The 15,560-nt window shown below is 47.5% G+C and overlaps 2 protein-coding genes across 5 annotated transcripts in view; one reads left to right on the top strand and one right to left on the bottom strand.

The window, feature by feature from the left end:
- SLC22A23 (solute carrier family 22 member 23) overlaps window positions 1-5,491 on the top strand; it is a 118,870-nt gene extending 113,379 nt beyond the window's left edge. For both annotated transcript variants that reach the window (XM_064443518.1, XM_064443517.1), the window contains one exon: window positions 1,133-5,491. In XM_064443518.1, the coding sequence (XP_064299588.1) occupies window positions 1,133-1,490 (358 nt within the window). In that variant the 3' untranslated portion in view covers window positions 1,491-5,491. The remainder of the gene's footprint in view (window positions 1-1,132) is intronic.
- PSMG4 (proteasome assembly chaperone 4) lies at window positions 3,096-13,441 on the bottom strand. 3 transcript variants are annotated; one of them, XM_064443520.1, is made up of 4 exons: window positions 13,198-13,440; window positions 12,987-13,062; window positions 4,523-4,657; window positions 3,096-3,387 (listed from the first exon to the last, which is right to left on the bottom strand). In XM_064443520.1, exons 1-4 carry the CDS (start codon window positions 13,360-13,362, stop codon window positions 3,311-3,313), a joined length of 453 nt encoding a protein of 150 aa, XP_064299590.1. In that variant the 5' UTR covers window positions 13,363-13,440; the 3' UTR covers window positions 3,096-3,310. The 3 variants fall into 3 exon arrangements, with proteins under 3 accessions (XP_064299590.1, XP_064299589.1, XP_064299591.1); XM_064443519.1 differs by having other exon boundaries at window positions 3,096-4,657; window positions 13,198-13,441; XM_064443521.1 differs by lacking the exons at window positions 3,096-3,387; window positions 4,523-4,657 and adding an exon at window positions 6,865-7,126 and having other exon boundaries at window positions 13,198-13,437.
- Window positions 13,442-15,560: the final 2,119 nt, after the last annotated feature.

Here is a 15,560-nt window from a genome sequence, read left to right as displayed (position 1 = left end):
CCCAGTCTGGACCCCTGAGGGACACCACTCATCACCAGTCTCCATTTGGACACGGAGCCATTGACCACTACCTTCTGGATGTAACCATCCAACCAATTCCTTAACCACCGAACAGTCCATCCATCAAATTCACATCTCCCAAATTTAGAGAGAAGGATGCTGTGGGGGACCATGTTTTCACACCTTTTTTTTTTTTTAGCTTTAACGTGCTTTCACTGCTTTTGATGTGCATGTATGCCCTCAACACACAAGCATGCTGAATTTAATAAATAAGCATTTCTGCCATATGAATATTTTATGAAGTTACCTATTTAGAATTTAAGTGTTTCACCAATGCTAACTTTTTCATAACCTTTCTGTGATACAAGAATACACAAGAAGAGCGAGAAAGACTGAAGTGAGGGACCTACCTCAAGAGGAGGTCTCAGAAATTAATCCTAAACTCTTGTTCTCCTATTCTGACCATTAGCTATGTTATCTTTTTTTTTCTGAAAATTAGGCATTTTATTACAACATCAGTATGATGAGAGGTTTCTAGCCACAATATGTTTTTACAGAGAAAATATTGCAGCACTCAGTGTTTGGTGTAACAAATCAAAGCAGTGGCCTGTAAAGTCTAATCTCCTGCCTCCACTGCTGATTGATGCCACATACTTTAGAGGCAGCCAGAATTGACTTCCGCACCTACTGCTTCTTGGTGTGTCTTGCCTAAGCTGGAGAAGGCTGGCGTGCTAAGCAAAAATGTGGTTTTCCCTCACTGAATATAGGAATACTTGGAAATGGGCTGGCTACACGCTCACATGATAAAGCTCCTCCTTATGTGGGGGTAGTTACATGGGTGTGAAAAGATACTTAAGGGAGTATAGTTATTTCCCCACACTGAGGCAAATAGGCCGCAATGATCTACGACAGCAAAGCAACTCCCCAACTCCCTGCTGGAGTAACTGTGCAGTATGAAAGCTGTGAGCTAACCAGGTTTGCCTTAGAGATTGCAGATGCCCAGGTGAATGCGAGATGGGGGTGTAGACCGGGGGACCTGTCAGGGCTGTGGGCTCCCCTCCCCAGTGCCAATGGGACTGCGCTGGCAGGAGCGGGCTGTGGGGCCGGGCTCTTACCTCTGCTGTGTTTTCAGGGGAGGCGGGCTGGGGCTGGTCCTGGCCAGCGCAGGCTTCGGCCGCCTGACTGCCCCCATCATGGAGCTCCACAACCAGAAAGGCTACTTCCTCCACCATGTCATCTTTGCCTGCTGTACACTCATCTGCATCATCTGCATCCTGCTGCTGCCGGAGAGCAAGAACCAGAACCTGCCCGAGAACATCCCGGATGGGGAACATTACACCCGGCAGCCGCTCCTGCCGCACAAGAAGGGGGAGCAGCCCCTGCTCCTGACAAACTCTGAACTCAAGGATTACTCTGGTCTCCACGACTCGGCAGCTGTGAGCGACGGGATCTCGGAGAACACCACTGCCAACGGGATGAAGTCAATGTAACCGGGCGTATTTTTTTTTTCTTTCCTTCTTTTTTTGGTTGGGTGGTTTGTTTTCCCTTCTCTTTCTTTTGTATTTTATTTGATGCTGTTGTGCAGGAGGAGCAGCACTTTGGGCAAAGGTGTTTTGCACAGATTTTACAAACCAGTGATAAGAGCACAGACTTGGGGTAATTCAACTCTGCTGCTAAAGCAACTTTTGGCATCTTCAGCTGTTGTGCAGATTGCTCTTGAAAAAGTTATGGGGGAAAAAGACTCATCTGAGAAAAGACCTGGCTGGAGGTAGCCCTTCAGAACTCTTTTTTTCCTGCCATTAAATATTTATTTTGATTTTTTTCTCAAGAAGCACTTTATTTCCTTTTCCTTTCATAGATCACAAAAATGAAGCCATTTTATTATAAGAGGTGCAACCATTCCAAGAAAAAAACCATGGGGGTTGGGGGGGGGGGGGGGTGTTCTCTGTTTTGTTTTTGTGTTTCTTTAAAGGAAAGAGGGATCCATGGCAAAGTTGAATTGACTGAAATTTAGACTTGTGCAACATTCTTCTGTCTAGGAAGTCCAAGCGCCCAGGTTGCCTGCTGCGTTTGTATACACCAAAAAAAAAAAAAACCACCCTGTTGTGACTCTGACTGCATTTTAGGCAGCTTATGTTCATTTTTATAGCCCATATGCACTTAAAAGTTACTTTCTAAATTAGTAATTTTTTTTTTCACCAATGCAGTGAAGAAAATCCTACCCAAACAAGCTGATTCTTCAATGTGAATCAGCCTTCTGCATTTTAAGAGTCCATCAATCTATTTTAGATGGTTCCTGCTGGTTCTTAATAGTAATGTAAATGATTTGACCAATGACACAAAAATCAGTTTTGCCGAGAATGGCTTTCGTTAGGAGGAAGCCTAGAATCTCTGACTGACTGCTCCAGGAGGAGAGCATAGACCAGCAGGGACAAAAAGTAAGGAGCATGGGCTATGTTCTGTACTTCTACTCCAAAAGGCAGCGCAGCTGGGATTCCCGCTCCTGGGAAATGAGCGTCCTGGCATTGCCTTATGTTTTTTTAGAACCAGGGTTTTTGTTTTCAATTTAAGTGAACAAAATATTTAAGTGACTGTCAGAAAGGAATGAATTGATACCCTGTGAATAATGACTTATGGGCTGCTGTTGGCCATCTTGGGGCTCTAGAGATGTTTTCTGGTTCTGACCCAAGAATATATAGTGAATTCACCCAGATTTGCCCCCTTCCCTATTTTATCCTGGTTTTATATTCAGGGCAAAAAGTTTACTTAAATTGGATCAATCCTACTGTAGGCTAAGCAAAGCAAACATCCAGTTTGTCTCGTACTGTGCAGATGGCACTTTGATAGGGGCCACTTGACTTCTCTCCTCCAGCCCCCAAACCAACTATTTCCTTTGGCCATCAGCTTTTGGTTCTCACTGTGTGAATATCGTGAGGATCTAGTTCAATGCAAGGACTTTGTAAACAAACAGCTTTCTTGCATTGTAGTTAACCTCCCTGCTCTCCCTCCCTGCTCTCCCTCCCTCTTCTCCTTTCTCACTCAGGCCATCCATTTGTGATTGCTCAGTAGTGCAGACGTTCAAACAAATGGAGCAGCAGGATTTTGATGTTGTATTGAGTGTCCATATGATTGCCACTTTGTTTGACGTACAGCTTGCGTTCGTATGCATGGAAAGCGCTTGTTTGCACTTTCCTCCTCTACCTTCCCTCCCCCCTTCCTCCTTTGCTGTATATATTGTCGATTAACTACTGTACCTAACAATTTCCATCCTCCATTAGGCTGCCAATGTCCTCTTACAGGCCCCAATAAATCAGAGATACGTGCTCCCTGGCAGACAATGCAGTAGCGCAGCCTCAGATGCTGACAAGTGCAAGGGGACCGGTAGACCTGCAGAAGCGACAGAGATTGTTGCATTCAGAGTAACAATGTTGTCCTAAAGCTGCTAATTTTTGCACAGAAGATGTGGATATTTGGGTTCTTCTTGAGCCTGGTAAGAAACACTGGACCTGTTGATGGTAGTTTTGCCCAAAGTTACACTACTGGTTTTTTTCACCTTTGCTAGACTTGCTGCGACAGCAAGAGCCTGATCGTCCTTACATTCAAATTTTATTGTTGAGCTTGAGCACAGCTGCTTCTCTTTGTTCTGTGCTGAGACTGCAGTCTGTGTTCACCTAAGGAAAAAACCCAGGCCTTCCCCATTCATGCAGTATTCATGTGCCAAGTTTGTGCAATAACTTTTGCCTTCAATATGAGTTGCTTGTTGCAAGCCACACACATTGGGGTGGGGGCGAGTTCACAACAAAAAATCGAAGTAGCAAAACAAAAGTCTTAACGAAAAAGGTCCTGAAAGCAGAGCAGCAGGGGCAAGTGCTGAGGCGGAGAGCGGCATCCTGCCATCCATCGTGCCGTGGAGCCAGCAGCTCCTTCGTTCACGGTCTCTGCGCGTGTGTGCTCAAGCTATGGTTACGTCTCTTCTAAACCATCCACAAAGCCTATTAAACTGGCTGCTTCCAGCACTGTCAGTGGTCCTGGTGTGCTCACCACTGTTGTCCACAGCGCTTTATCGTTTCCTGTTCTAGTGGTTGCTCTCTGATGACAGATGGGCCCAGGGAAGAGAATGGTTGTTTAAACTTACCGGCATTTACATAGTAAACACACTAGGTGACAGGAACATGCAGCAATTTATTTTTTAAAAAATTATGAAATTCACTTGATTTGCTGTTTTTTGGGGTTTTTGCCTGAAACCAGGTAGTCAGTACTGATCTTCTCCAATGTGGGGAGCCCCGACTTCTAAAGTTGGTCTGGCCCTCTGCCTCTGTCACGACAATAAAACACAAACTAACTTCCTGCCTTGGCAGCTCCAGTTTTGCTCCTTTTCCTAAAGAGATGAACACTTCTGTGATCATTATTTTTTTCCAGATGCTCTCACAGAGTTGGAAAGTTTTTGCTAAGCATATCTTGTATGGAGGAGTCGGGTACCAGGTGATGCAGCAGGGCAGAAAGGAAACGCGGAGATGCTTACCCTGCTCAGCCTCGTCCTGGGGCAGGACAGGGGTCTCTGCTGGGGTCCCTGTCTGCCACACCATCGGCTCCTCGGCCCCATCTCCTCCACAGCCATCACCAGGAAAGGCTTTTCTCAGGTGGCTCTTCCTGGCCACTGCAACAGGGGACACGGTCAAAGCTGTCCTGTCCATTTTGGCCTCTTTCTGTGAACCTTCAGTAACCTCTAAGCCCATCAGTGGATTTTGCTTTGGGTTTACCATTTAAGGGCTTTCTTCCATCTTTGTAAGTTTAAACAAAAATGTGAAAGTGACATTATGCTTGATCTTGGGGGTTTTGCCCCCTTTTAAGGTTTCAGCACTACTTTTGTTGCCAGGCACACTGCAAATGGATAACGCTAGTTGCCTGTTTGCAAGTGTTTTGTGGCCACTCAGAAAGGCGGCTGTGGGATTTACTTCTTCGTTTGGTTGAGCAGGCTTTTTTTTTCTTTAATGGAAGTATTTTACTAAACTGTTTGCCACTTCCTGGAGCCAAACACTAAAGGTCACCAAATTGGAAGCAGAAGTGCCATTAACTGAACTCCGTGAATGTCAAGTCAAGTTGCGCCTGTAGCTGGCACATAAGACAAAGCAGGGGGATGATCTCCCCTGCCCTAACTCTTTTTTGTTTGTTTGTTTTCTTTTTTTTAAGAAAAATGACAAACCTCATTTTAAATGTATTGTGTAAAATGTTTCGGGAAAGGAGTACGGTGTGTTATGTCTAGTGGGTGAGACCTCCCTCCCCATCTCAGTTTCTGATGAAGTTTTAAAGAATCGTGTTACTGTACGTTTTGATCATGAATAGTCTGGTGGTGCTTCCTCATAGCACAAGCTTAAATCAAGTACTGAGAACAGTCTTACAAGCTAAATGTCTGCATGATGTTACATCTGTTGTACCTACTGAAAAGAACTTTGTATGTAAATGTACAGAATAAAATGACGTTGTCCCATCAGTTTGCTCTCCTTGGTCTGGCTCCCTCGCAGCGACTTCTGAAACAGCCCGGCAGCAGGTAATGTCAGTGACACCTCAGCAAACAGTCCTACCCTCCTCTACAAACAGAATGAGCTGATTGTAAATCAGGCTAATTAAATCAACACATTGATTTGCAACTAATTATAGTCAGTCACAGAAGAATAGTTGACTCTGTTTCCTGGGTGGTGCAAATTTGAAAGAAAATCCCCCCCCCCCCAACAGTTGCTTTTTGCTATTCTGATCTTGAACTGCAGCCAAGGACCAGCAGCTCTTCCCACCAGGGATGGAAGGGCCCTCTGTGCCCACATCAAGTCTGCAACGTTGAAGCTGCTGGGTGTTCAAACCCCTTTGTGCAAGAGGCTCATCAGGGTCACGCCTTCTACATCAGTGACACCTCGGTTACGGGTTTTAACTGCTGATTATGGTGCCACAACAAGGTAAGTTCATCAGTTTTCTGTAGGTTGTTAGGACAGTTGTCTAGCAGCAGCACTAGTAGTTTTTGTTTGTATCAGACGTAGTTTGTCTGAGTCAGGGCTCAACTTGCAATGCAAAAGAAATAACCTGGACTGGCTCACCACGTTGCTATGCTCAGCATTCCTCCAAACTGCCGTGAATAACAGGTGGCGTCGTATTGACAGCCGCAAACCCTCACCGTGCCATGGGCTCTCTGCTTGGTTTGGGGGGTTTTTTTTTATAGTTAACATTTAGCTGCCCTTCCCATTGAACAAAGTAGCACGTGGGCCGGCCTTTGAAAGGATATCCATCCGACCTAAAAGCAAGTCCAGAGATGCAGCAGCAGGATCCTTCACTGTAGTGATAGTGACTGCTCTGATTTTTCTAATGAGTATAGTCAATGTACATATGTGATGCTCTTCTAGCAGCCTGACAGATTTCTCTATTGCTCCAAAATTCAAGCTCTGCTTTTTCTTCCTACGTAGCCCTCGGGGATGTACGAAAACCCTTTGTGAAACCCTTCCAGTGTTCTCAGTGCCCACGGGATGGGAAGAAATCTAGCGTTTAGCACTACTACAACAACCAACAGGGGCTAAGAAGATAGAGCAAAGTAATGCTCATTCTATACTAGAGCTTTTCAATACAAAACCTGTGATTATTATTTGAACGCTAAAAGCTGCAATACTCTGTTCAATACTGTTCCTACGTAGTAGATTAATTGTACCAGTAGAATTTGGAACCGATTTCCCAGCAGATCCCAGTACAGAATGCATGCCAGATGCTGCATGCACTTTTACGATGATGTTCTAACATAGTGACGTATTTTCTACTCTACTCACCTATCCCCTACTTAACAGGGTAACAAATTTGAAAAAAAAAAATAATCCAGGTCCCGCTGTATTTAGGTCCAGCTATATTTAATAACAACTGCAAATTCAATCAAAACAATACAAAACAAATATACTAACATAATGTCAGTGTGAAAACTGCAATCAGTTTTTCTAGAACAAAAACTTGGGTTATTTTACAATGATGCAAAGTCAGAACTTCTCTGGAAACGCCATCATTTCTTCTTTGATCCTGTTTTCTATGAGTAAGGTGAAATTGCTGTCTGTGTTTTGAAGATTGTAGCTGACAAATATCTGTTTTTTGGTCTTGCTGGCTAAAACACAAAACAGAGTATTCAGCCATAGTTTGCTCTTATATAAAAGTGATGATGGTATTCAAGCAAGTCTTTTAAAAAGCCATACCATGCAGGTGTCTAAGGCAACATTCCCCACTCCTGCCATGCTGGACCCAGTTATAAAGGAACAGCAGAACAAATATTTGCGCATTGGCACGCTGGGCAAAACACTGAAATCGGCGATGTAAACATGGTGACTATCAACTAGTTTTTGGCCTGATGCAAAAAGCCATTAGTCACTGGAAAGCCTTGCAGTGCTTTTAGTGGATTTTGACCGCTTCTTAAATATAGTACAGTTTAAGTGAAACTACAGACTATACTGGACACTTAGCACTGAAATCAATCTAGTTTATGAGTTGATAAGTCTATGCAGTGAAAAACAGAAGGAAAGAGCAAAGGAAAGAGATCAGGCCCCAATTAACCAAGTTCTGTTTCACTATGAACCCCTAAAAAGGTCCCCCAAGAGTGTGCCCCACTCTCGTCTAAGCCAGCTGTCAATAATTTGGTTTCCTTTAACCTTTATTTATACGGTGTCCATGAACACTCCAGGAGGCGGGAGAGCCTGGGCTGAATACGATGAAGCCAAGCACAAGTTCCAGGCTACTGTAATGACAAACACCTAGAGAGAGGTGCTGTAAAATTAAGAGCTGCCTTCCATGACGGAGCTAATTAGAAGTGACAAAAATAATGTCCCCTGGGGCAGGAAGAGTTAATTATCAGAGTAGAACAGATAACACCAAGAAGTGTTTTGTAAATAAAATGGAATCCTACTTAGATTTTACCTTAGTAATACAGCAAAATTGTAACTATTACACTGCTAAACACTAAACTCTGTGAAGAATGTAAGAACTGTAGAGGGAAAAATAGGCACTATATTTAAAGCAAGTTGTGGAAAATAGAAGACAAAAAAACGGTATTTGGGTCACAAGATATTCCTGGCAGGGAATGAGCTGGAAGCTGACAATCCCAGGGATAAATTAGACTGTTCTGCTGAATATTGAAAAATATCATCTGAGTTTTAAAAATTAAAACTAAAGGCACCAGAACTCCTAATATCTTAATCCTTTTTAAATGGGAAAACTAACTACAGGAAACCTATATATATATATACATACACATGTATAGAATTATACTTAAACAGCACTTCTGAGGCATTTTCATTATGCAAATCAATTTATTATGATTTTCCATTTTAGCAGGTTACAAGCTACCTGCTTAGCAAGTAGAGCTGCTTCTGAAATGCAAGAACTTATTTGCCTTTTAAGATTTTGCGCTACAAAATGCTGATATAGCGCACCACGTTCCTCTGATTGCAAAAAAAAAAAAATTAGTACTTGGCACCAGATTTTGTGGTAAAAAGCAGCATGTTGTGTAAACACTAGTACTTCATTATCGTGCCCTAAATGAATGGAATGCTAATTCTGAACTAATTAATACCATTATCCTATCTAACGATGTTACATCGTACACTGCAGCGGCAAAACTCAACTTCTTAATGATGTTTGTGTAAGCTACAATCTAGTCTCTGGGATGCTGTTCCAGCTCCAGGGAACACTGTGAGTCCCTCAGGGCTGCCTATGCCAAGGAGCAATGCTCCCAGCGGGACCTTTTCTGTCCCCATTTCCCTGGAGATTCATTGGGACACACGGACTCTTGTGACCAGGGCAGAAGAGGGAAGATCTTATGCCTCCACAGAAGACCACCTGGCAACTTTAAAGTAAAGCAGAAAACTGCAAAAGACAAGGCTTACCTATAAAACCAGCAGGGCTCCTTCCCACACAGCCTGGCCACTAAGCCCTATTGCCCCAGCCCCTCAAAGCGGGGGAAAAGGCTTCCTCAGCAGCCCATCGTTCAGGACATGCTGAGTGCCAAGAGGCACTACGACAGCACAGACCCGCTCCTAAGACCTCATGGACAGGGCCAAGGCCCAAACCTAAGCTTGAAGAGGATCCCGGTGGGAGAACAGACAGAACAAGTATTAGGCATAAGACCACTCACGGTGGAAAAGAGGTGGTGGAGGGGAACTGTGCCCAGCTGGGAAAGACTCAAAGAAGAGGTTGATGTGATCTTCACCAAGAATCTACCAGTCCCTGCAGAGGGAAGCTGAAGACATGCTGCTATTCAGCAGCCACTGCAGCCGACAGCGCTGTGACTTCAGGATACGCAGGTAAGGGAGGCACTAATGGACAGGACTTTCTCAAGAATCGGAATCTACTAACCTACAGGAAACCACCTTTTAGGATTTGGGTTTCTTGACTAGTAAGACACATCTTGTACCAGAATGATCAGGCGGGGTGGTGGGAAACAGTCCCTGCGCCTAAGACAAACAGGTACAGGTAGAAATAGGTAGAAAGAGGAATAGGAACATGGCAAAAGTGTCTTCAGCAATGGAAACAGGGAAAAAAACCAACCCTGAATTAAGGGAGAAGACAGAGCCAGTACACCAAAGGCAGCTGTTCTGGCTAGGACCCCTACCAGGCTATAAAGAAAATAATGGTAGAACATGTATGCTGATGCACGGCAGTGTGAAACTCCTGCTGCAGGGCAGGGAGCCTGACACTGCAGGAACAAAGGGCAGGTGATGGCATGCGTCTGGGAAGTATAAGAAATAAACCCACTTATGTTCAAATGGCATCATATGTTATGTAAGTTAGTGCCTGCAAGGACCAGGATGGAAACAGCATGGAAAAAATGGTGACAGCATAGAGAAAAGAAAAAGATACTGCCTGCCTGAAGATTACCCCATGGCAGGATGGTTAAAAAGGCTACCTTGGAAGTACAGGTACAAGTCAGATTTGAATAGCATCTCTGTTTTTTGTGGGAGCATCAAGGATTTCATTTTCCAGAGGAAAACTTACCAGTAACAGCAAAGCTTGATACTTCTAGTCAAGGCAAAACACAGATTTCCTTACCGAGCACTTTGTGAAACAAAGAAGATACAAGACGCTTATTGATGACCTTGAAGATCCACTGGTTTCAGAAAACTAAACAATTCTGGAATAAGTGACCATGAGCCAACTTAAATTGCTGGACTGACAAAAGCAAGCATAAAAAACAAGGTGTAGGATTTCAGAAAGAAGATTTATTTCTCTTCCCAAAACTCAGTTATGATCAGGTGAAGAGGAAGCATGTAATTATTCAAAGCCAGAAGCGTATTATTGACTTTCCAACCAAAGTTGAAAAAGGTCTACAGGCCTTCCTCAATACAGTATGCCTTAAGCAGAATAGCACAAGTAAGAATTATATCTATAATGAGTATAAAAGGGACTGGCCAGCAAGGAAAACTGCAACCCAGAGGTTAGATGGCACGGATACAGAGGAACACTGTCCAAAAGCCTAGCTGGGCCACAGCTGGCAAAGAAACCTTATGACAAAATAAGGAAAGATACTTAAAGCACAGACAAAAAAAGAAGATAGGAAGGCGCATTATGCTCTGAGGAGAAAGAGTAACCGATACCCCAGTACCAAGCAACATTATCAGTTCTCAGTAACAAAGTATGTGACATTAGCAATGTAAATGAGGAAGGACCTTAAAAAAAAAAGAAAAAAGTAAAAGAAAAAGGCTGCAAAACTTAGATCACTCACTGGGAGAAAAATCAGGTGACCCAGACAGCCTCTGTCCTAGAACACTGAAAGGATTACCAACTCTAGCTATGAAATCTGCAATAAATCTTTAAGAGTGAAGATAGCATATGTGCTTAAAAAAAAAAAAAAAAGACAGGAGAGGGTGGGAATCACGGAGACCCATTAGAGCTGTCAGCTGGACTCCAGTGCTGCAGAGAAGCTTAAAGCAAGGTTCAGAAGAAATGAGCAATGAGGAGACCAAACAGAAAATGGAATCAGCCGCTACACTTTATCCAGAGTAAACCCTCTCTGACTACATTTTTACTAATTGACTTCTTAAGGATAATGCACTAATTGCACATAAAGAAAAAATGTTATACAGTACCCCACAGAATTATTACTTAAAGTGGAAATACTGAACCCAGTATATACAGAAAGAGTTGCCACCAGGGGAGACTACAACTGTGGTTATTAAAAGATAAGTTATCAGGATGAAGAAAGGACGCTAGTATTGTTTTTCAAAGATCAGTCTTGCGAGCAATCATTTTTTTCATATAGGCGTTAGTGGCCATGGAGAAGAAGTAGATGAAGAGTCATGAAACTGCCTGACAGTACAAACTCAGGACGTGTTGCCTATAACAAAGATCAGCACACAGATAATTAAGAATTACGTGACCTTTCCAACAGAAACAACAGAAGTAAGATGGGATTGAGCAGCACAGCATCTTGCATTTAAAACCAGCTAGCAAGTACTTCAGCAGTTCACCAGCTGGAGCTGCATCAGTTACTGGTAGGTGATGATGAGTTACCAGCATGATGCAGCTGTCAGAGATGTGGGAGTGCTAGGATGCATTAGGTCAAGTATTTTTTTAGACATACAGGAGTTTGAAAGTTAGCATCCAGATTCAGAAATCTGGCTACATTGGCACTGCACTAGGTAAAGCAGGACACACTGACGCGTGCTGAAAATGGAGAAGTCCCGAGAGGTGCCCATTACATGCCCCAGGGACAGCTAGACCAAACACTGGCATCTGTGAGATGATTCACGACTTTCCAGGCCAGAATGTCTCAGAATTTAGGGGCTGAAAGGTGCAAGATGTGAAGAGGGTCAGCTTCATCTTCAGGCAAAACACACACGCCTTGCATGGTGACCATCCCACCCCACAGCAGAGAACTGAGTTATAGAGAGGAGGTCACTGAAAATCCTGCTTGATAGGCACAAGTGCATGCTTCCAGCTGAAAAATGTGAATAATGTGAATGATGTAACATAAGTGTGCTGGCTGAACGTGAGCCAGCAGTGTGCCCAGGTGGCCAAGAAGGCCAACAGCATCCTGGCTTGTGTCCGGAATAGCGTGGCCAGCAGGGGTAGGGAAGTGATCGTGCCCATGTACTTGGCACTGGTGAGGCCATGTCTCGAATACTGTATTTGGTTTTGGGCCCCTCACTACAAGAAGGACATTGAGGTGCTGGACCGTGTCCAGAGAAGGGCAAAGTAGCTGGTGAAGGGTCTGGAGAGGTCTTATGAGGAGAGGTTGAGGGAATGGGAGTTGTTTAGTCTGGAGGAGGCTGAGGGGAGACCTTATTGCTCCCTACAACTACCTGAAAGAAGGCTGAAGTGAGGTGGGTGTTGGTCTCTTCTCCCAAGTAAGAAGTGGAAGAACAAGAGGAAATGGCCTCAAGTTGCATCAGGGGAGGTTTAGGTCGGAATATTAGGAAAAGTTTCTCTACTGAAAGAATGGTCAGGTATTGGCACAGGCTGCCCAGAGAGGTGGTCGAGTCACCATCCCTGGAGGTGTTCAAAAAACGTGTAGGCGTGGCACTTCAGGGCACGGTATGGGAGGCATGGGGGTGTTGGGTTGGCAGTTGGACTTGATCTTAGAGGTCTTTCCAACCTTAGCGATTCTATGATTCCCCTGCCTCACACCATAGGCCAGGGTCAGGATATTAAATAATACAGTTCTGATAACACGCTCAACGTGCCTTGAGGCAGAGACCCTGCCAGCTGAGGCCAGGCAGACTTGAACGCTGCTGAAAAGATGCGAAGCGTAATGGAGACGGCGTGAACCTGCACCGCTCGGAGGGTCTGCGGCCCACGGGACACCGGCGCCCACTCGGACCGGGGGTGGCGGCTCCAGGACCACCAGAAACCGCTCTGCCCGGGGCCGACCCCCCCCCCCCGCGGAAGGCAGCCGCTCCCACCCCACCCCCCCTTCCCGCTCTCCCCGGATCCGGCCCCCCCCAGCGGGAGGGCGCAGCCGCCGCCCCCGGACCTACCCAAGCGCTGGGCCAGGCAGGCGGAGGCGGTGTCGGAGGGATCCCCCAGGAGCGAGGCGGCCACCGGGATACTGTCCTGCAAGGAGGGCACAGCGGAGGGCAGGGCTCAGTTCCCGAGCGCCGGGCGGGAGACCGGGGACGCCGCCAGCCGCCCTCCCTCCCGCCGGCCGCAGGGCCCCGCCAGCCCGGGAGAGGCGGCGGGGACACTTACGCGGGGGCTGCACATGGCGACGGCCAGGCTGGCGAGGGCGGGCGCGGCGCCCACCCAGAGGAAGAGCGAGTCCCGCAGCCGCATGGCGTGGAAGTGCACCCGCTGCTCGCCCAGCCGCCCGCTGAAGTCGTGCAGGGCGATGCCGCCCGCCGCCGCTGCCTCCATCGGCCCTTCTCCCGCCGCGGCCAGGCCTCAGCCAGCAAGGCCCCGAGCCGTCGGCCCGCCCCGCCGCCCCGGGAGGCGGTGCTCCGCCGCCCCCGGTGCCGGCTCTGCGCAGCCGCCCGCCGCGGCGGAGTGCCGGGTGCACGCGTCCCCCGGGCGTGTCCCTCCGGGCGTGCACACGCACACACACACCCCCACCCACCCACCCCTCCGGTGGATGTACACCCGCGGGGGGGGTGCGCACACCCGCCTCCGTGCACTCCCCCCCCCCCGTGTACGGCTTCCCCGGGGGTGCCACCCGCCCCGGGAGGTGCACACGCACACGCACACACACCCACCCACCCACACCCCTACAGCCGCACACACCCCCCCCAGTGGCCCCTCCACAGGGGTCTGGGGCCGCGGGCGGAAGGCGGGGGCAGCGGCAGCGGCCGGGCCGGAGGAGCCCCGCTAGGTGGCAGGTGGTCCGCCGGGGGCGGAGGCATGGCCGGGAAAGCGGGGGTCCCCCGGCTCCGGTCCGTCGCCCGGGAGGAGCCCCCCCGGGGTTTCAGACCTAGGGGAAGGGGCTGGCGCGATGCCGTGCGGCCTCGGAAACCCGCCGGGGACCGGGAGGGGAAGGGTGGCGGTGACCTTGGCTTCATTCACTTCATTCAGCTCTGGAGGTTTTCAGGGTTACAAGGAGATCGACAAAGCAAGCGATTCGGGTTCACTGAGCTCCGGAGAATGTGGGGCTGTGAATTAAAGGCCCTCCTTTGAATACTAATTTTGTGGGGCCCCCGCACACTTTCAGCAGAGCACAGCTGAGCTGGTCATCACCAAAAGGGATTTTCTTTCCATGTGCCGCCTGTCGCTGATAAGGATATAAGGATATAGGTGGCACGCTGATGGGCCTGAGCCCTTTACAGTTAGAAACATATATTTTTGAACCACAGGCAGGGTGTCATCTCTGCCCAAAGAACAAGCATGTTAATGACACAGATTGGTTTTTTTAGTTAGAATTTCCTCTGCCTCCAATTTTGTATGTATTTCTAGAAATCAAAATTTCCATTTCTGCATTCTAAAATTTCATTTTCAAGTTGAAGGAACAGGGAAGAATAGAATCTCTCATCACTTTTCTTCCCTAAGCTGCTCCGATTCTTCTGGCATCTGCCAAAAGACAAAATCCTCAGCCCTGCTAACTTCTGCCCGTGCTGCCGCATCGACACTAAATCCCGAGAGGCGGCTAAGCCCGGCTCAGCTGCTGTACTCCAACATCCTATGGCACAGGGTCAGCTCTGGGGGGGGGGGTCACAGGCCACCTCCTCCGCCCTACATGTGTCACTTGCTGCTCACACAATGCATTGTGGGACGTTCAGTGGCAGACTCTGGCTACTCCTGTCCCCTGCTGCTGAGGCAGCGTCAGGCTTGCTCTGGTCCCCAGCTCTCCCTCAGGTCCCTGCACCGCAGCCCACCCCAACCCTTTGCTTCTGCGTGGGTTGGCCTCCCGCAAGATATGCGCAGAGGCCGGGGCTTGTGTTGGGCTTGAAAAATCAGCCTCTCCCTGTCCCAGCAGCCTGTTGCAAGCTGACGCTTAGCCTGTGGCAACTGCAGAGGTCAGGCAGTCAAACAGGTGACAAAAGCCACCTTGGAAGGGGGCAAGTGCTGGCTGCGTGCACCAAGCGCTTCTCTCTGCCTTGCGTTCCTCTCTCCACTTGGGGCTGTGGGGTCGCTCTGCACTCAGTGGGTGGGGTAAGGCTGTCAGCTAAAACAGGGGAAGCTATCGCAGGCCGGGAGCGTTGCAGAAATAATATCTAGGCACAGGATAAAATTTCTGCTGAGAGCCACACAGGTGGTTGAGGGTGAGATTCCTGTGATTAGGCACCTGTAGGCGATGGAGAAGATTTGCCCCAGGCTTGCTTGATCGGGGAGAGAAGCCAGCAGTTTTAGGTCACGGTTCAGCTGAGCTGCTTTAGGTCTCTCTTTTGAGTGAGAAGCACCCCCCTCCCTGACCAATTTCCATTGACTCCAAGGGAGGTTAGGGTGAACTGTAAGATCTTCACCTGGCACAGCTTTGCAGACAGATTTATTCATGTAAGAAAAATCCTGCTTTGAGTGTTCACAGCCAGTTTCTCTGCTATGCTGGGACAGAGTTGGCTTCTGCAGTGGAGTCCCAGTGGAGGCTCTAACCAAGTTCCAGCCCAGCGTGTCTCTTCCCACAAAAT

This window comes from Phalacrocorax carbo, chromosome 2, assembly GCF_963921805.1.
Source record: "Phalacrocorax carbo chromosome 2, bPhaCar2.1, whole genome shotgun sequence".
In the NCBI taxonomy this organism is placed as follows: domain Eukaryota; kingdom Metazoa; phylum Chordata; class Aves; order Suliformes; family Phalacrocoracidae; genus Phalacrocorax; species Phalacrocorax carbo.
This window is presented reverse-complemented; position numbering and strand designations above follow the sequence as displayed.

What these genes read in the sequence shown, in the direction of transcription:
- PSMG4 (XM_064443519.1), bottom strand. Translation starts at nt 13,362, where the DNA reads ATGGAGGCAGCGGCGGCGGGCGGCATCGCCCTGCACGACTTCAGCGGG. An exon ending in TCGCCATGTGCAGCCCCCGC is followed by an intron (nt 13,063 to 13,197) that starts GTAAGTGTCCCC and finishes CCCTCCTTGCAG; the next exon opens with GACAGTATCCCGGTGGCCGC. An exon ending in CTGCCTGGCCCAGCGCTTGG is followed by an intron (nt 4,658 to 12,986) that starts GTAGGTCCGGGG and finishes CCCCTGTTGCAG; the next exon opens with TGGCCAGGAAGAGCCACCTG.